Here is a 4,469-nt window from a genome sequence, read left to right as displayed (position 1 = left end):
AATACTATGTGTTTGATTAGGGAATGCTACCCTAGAACCTTCTAATAGAATCTTAGAGGACATGCAAATACTTCCAAGTCCGAAAGTTCTGAATTCTGAAATTCATCAGGCAAAAGGAGTTTATAATGAGGGATTATTGACCTGTACGAGACAGCAGTGGACGTGAGTGCCCTTCAGCTACCTGCATGAATCTAAAAGAATAATGTTAAACAAAATAAGAAGCAAAAGAATACTGAAAAGTATAATTTCATTTATGAAAAGGACAAAAACAGGCAAATTCAAAGCATACTGTGTATAGTTTAGACATATGTGCTTATGTGGTAAAATTACAAAAAAAAAAGTAAGAAAACGGTGTATAATACTTAGGGTAGAGGTTTCCTGTAAACGCAGGGGACAGAAATGTGACTGGAAAGAGGCACACACAGGGCTTCAAAAGGATTGAGTCATATACTATTTAAGCTGGGTAGTGAGAGAATGGGCATTAATTTTATTATCATTATTTAAACACCACCTATGTTTCATACATTCATTTGCATGTAGGATTTATTTACAACAAAAATAAATACAGAAATCCAGAGAAAGCATGTCCGTTTCTGTTGCTTATAACAGAACACCTGAAACTGGGTAATTTATAAAGAAATATACTTTGTTTCTTAACAGTTTCAGAGGCTGGGAAGGTCCTGGGAACACATCTGGTGAGGCCCCTGTTCTTGGTGGTTTCTGTCCACAACAACACAGGGTATCGCATGGTCAGAATGGGCTGAGCAAGAGAGAGCTAAACTTCCCACTTGCTCTCCTTGTAAAGCCATCAGAACCATGCCCGTGAATACCCGTTAGCCCATCAATGAATTAATCCATTCAGGAGGGCACAGTCCTCACAATCTAGACACCCCTTAAATGCTCCACCTTTCAAATGTCATAATCAGAAACCCCACCCTCTTAACATTGTCACAGTGGGGATCAAGCCTCCAGCACATAGACTTTTGGGGGACATATCTGACCTATAGCATAACACCTGCACTTAATTTAGAGTCTATATATTAGCCTTCTCTGCTACCTGGGGCCATAGAATAAGAATATGATATTTGAAGGCAATGATTTGGATGTCTGATCTATTTTATTCTTTACTTTTTACTTATTTTCTAAAACATACTGTATTTTATCTGTGAAGACTGGACTCTAATTCGAAAGTGTTGACTCCATGAGAAGGATGGGCCCTGCTCAGGGTAAGAAAGGAAGATGATGAATTTCAACCTGCAGCTCACCCAAGAGAAAACCCAGGAGCAGTGGCCCCATGGATCCCAGCTCTGGTCATTCTGGAGGCATCACTGACACTGCTGGTACCCAAGGGACTACAGTACAGAAGGGACAGCTGGAAGGTTGGACAATTGCCCCATCCTGTCTCTAGCTAGGAAGTCTGGGATTGGGTCCCAGGAGATACTGCATGTGAAAAGTCAATAGCTCCTCCTGGCTCCTGTGCCTGTAGTATTACTGAAGACCTGAGACTTCAGGGAAGGGCTCTGTGACTCCAGCATGTTTTCTTGGAGAGACAATGGGGAAGCAAACTCAGTCTTCTTGGTGGTAGTGACAGAGTCAGAGGCTTGCCAGTATTCCCAGGTAAGAACTGAGGCACAGGGACAAGGAGAGAGAGCAGAATCTACCGAAGGCCCATGCAGGTGCGCACACACACACAGAACCCACAGATCTTCTCCCTTTTTACTTTCTCCCCTTTCTTTCCTTTCTCCCTCTCTGAGGATCATTTTCTGGCTCTTCTCATCACCAAGAGGGCTGCTTAGCCCTAGTGTTCATCGGGTTCCTGATGATCTAGCCTGAGGTCATGGTGGAGAATGGGGCTCAGACCACCCGTCTCTAAGGCCCATCAGTGACCAGTGCATAGCACCTGAGCAATAACAAAGCATAATCCACTCTCGGTCCACGGGACAGGCATGGTTCCCAGAATCACTCACAACCATCACACCAGGTCAAACCAGCAATTTACTTCTCTACATCCATTTACAGTTTACCAACCTCATCCACATCCTTTCTTTTTCTTAAAATCTGAGCTGGTGCATAACATTGTAAGATAGTCTTATTTATTCTCATTATACAACTAACAATATTTGGCCTGTGATGATTACATTCATTGGCCAAGTTTACACTTGGTTTACAGATGCCAAAACAGGTGCTTTTCCATTAATGGTTCTGAGTAGAATCAAAACTATTCAAAGGTGATGATGGTGATGGGGGTGATGATGCTAATGGTCATTTAACGTTGACACCTCACAGTTTACAAATCCAACACACAGGCAGTAACCAGGACACAACAATAAGAAGGTTTTATTACAAACAGTAATAGCAATAATGGATAATATTTATTCGCTACTTACTATGTGTCAGCCTTGTTCTAAATATTTAACAATCATTATCAAATTGAATCCTCGCAACTACTCTTCACAATAAACTCTATTATTAACCCTTTTAAATAGACGTGGGAAAATAAGTCAAGAGAAATTTTGAAAGTCACACAAAGAGTGGGGAAATTCTGTCAGACTCCGAAGGGGATGTTACATCTTTAATCATGACACTAAACCATCATGTCCTTAGCACATGCTGTCACTGAATGTTCGTTGTGTTTGTTCCTCCACGCGACCAAACAGAAACGTTGGAATTTCTCACTTTGATTGCACATCATGATTCACAAAGAAACTTCAAGTGACTCCAGCGTTTGGTCCCTTCAACAAACCTATCAGGTAGGGTTATTATCTACATCTGACAGATAAGAAAAGCAAGGATCAAAGGGGGTAAATACTTCCCAAAGTTTTAGAGACACGTGAGGAACAAAACTGAAAAACACATCACCCAACGCTTTCCACTACATTGTGTCTCAGGGTCGCATTTCATCAACCATTTCTAAAAATGACAATAACAGTCAATACCCTTAATGAAGACCTGCTTTCCCTATGTTGTCTCCATAATTACTTCAATGACTCTGTGAAGAAGTCACACATGGTACAAGCTAGGAAGCAGAGGTTCAGAGAGGTCAGACTGACTCTGGTCAGACTGAGAATAAGGAGCAGAGAAAGAATTCCCACCCAGTCTCCAAGACGCCACAGCCCAAATCTGAAAGTAAAAGGTGGTGTTGGTGAAATCGGTGATGAAAATGAAAATGAGGTGCCCTTAATGGCAGCGTGCATTGCCGTCCACGACCCTCTCACATCCACACTAACTCATTGCAACCGTCAGCAAAGGTAAGGTGCCACCACACCCCCAGCACACCCAGAGACCCTAAGTCTCAGCTGCTTCTCTCTGAAGAAATTACTCTGTCTTCCTTCTCCATCGGCACATGCACACTCACACTCACAGATGTACACACACAGCACCTTGTGCTGCCCACTAGTGTGTGTGTGGCCCCAAAATAAGTTCCACAATAAGACAATGAGGTTAAAACTGTTGTTCAAGGGTTTTTAAGGTGAATTCCAGTTTAGTTTCATTCAGGAAAACAATGGGGAGACATTGAAATATTACAGAAATCTAGGAACAAAATAACACCCTCATCCCAATTTCTTATTAGCATAGTCCACAGTCGTCATATTTGTACATGTTTGCAAATGTGCAGTTGCAGCCACTAGTGAATCTCAATGACCTTCCCAAAGAACGAGAAAAAACCAAACCAAAATCCTTGGACTCTGTACTTGGTAAAGCCTAGCCTACATAACCAGAATTCCCTGCTAATTTCTCTACCTTACAAGGAAATTAGAAACCAAACCAGCATCTTTGACTTCCTGCTGCTGGGCTTTTCTGAGCACCCAGAGCAGCAGCCTCTTCTGTTCGGGCTCTTCCTGGCCATGTACTTGGTCACTGTGTTGGGGAACCTGCTCATCATCCTGGCCATTGGCTCTGACCCTCGCCTTCACAACCCCATGTACTTCTTCCTGGCCAACCTGTCCTTCATCGATACCTGCTTCACCTGCACCATTGTCCCCAAGGTGCTGCTGAGCATCCACACACAGGATCACACCATCTCCTACACCGGGTGTCTCATGCAGATGTACTTTTTCATGGCATTGACCCTGCTCGATGACTTCCTGCTGGCCGTGATGGCATATGATCGCTATGTGGCCATCTGCCTTCCTCTCCACTACACCATGGTCATGAATCCCCAACGGTGCCTGCTGCTGGTGGCCACGTCCTGGCTCTGCTCCCACCTCCTGGCTTTCTCACTAACTCTCCTGATGGCTCAATTCTCCTTCTGTGCCTCCCACTCCATCCCACACTTTTTCTGTGATCTTCTCCCACTCCTCAAACTTGCCTGTTCAGACACTCATATCTTCCAGGTCATGATGTTCACTGAAGCTGCCCTCTCGGGTGTGGTCCCTCTCTCCTGTGTCCTTGTCTCTTATGCCCACATCATGCACACCATCCTTAAAGTCCCCTCTGCTGGGGGCAAGCACAGAGTCTTCTCTACTTGC

General features: G+C 43.7%; 1 protein-coding gene across 1 annotated transcript in view; it reads left to right on the top strand.

Moving 5' to 3' along the window:
* Window positions 1-3,638: 3,638 nt before the first annotated feature.
* LOC103599107 (olfactory receptor-like protein OLF4) overlaps window positions 3,639-4,469 on the top strand; it is a 2,019-nt gene continuing 1,188 nt past the window's right edge. The window contains exon 1 of the mRNA XM_008583200.1: window positions 3,639-4,467. Within this exon, the coding sequence (XP_008581422.1) occupies window positions 3,639-4,467 (829 nt within the window). The remainder of the gene's footprint in view (window positions 4,468-4,469) is intronic.

This window comes from Galeopterus variegatus, unplaced genomic scaffold (assembly GCF_000696425.1).
Source record: "Galeopterus variegatus unplaced genomic scaffold, G_variegatus-3.0.2 Scaffold2849, whole genome shotgun sequence".
Taxonomy (NCBI): domain Eukaryota; kingdom Metazoa; phylum Chordata; class Mammalia; order Dermoptera; family Cynocephalidae; genus Galeopterus; species Galeopterus variegatus.
This window is presented reverse-complemented; position numbering and strand designations above follow the sequence as displayed.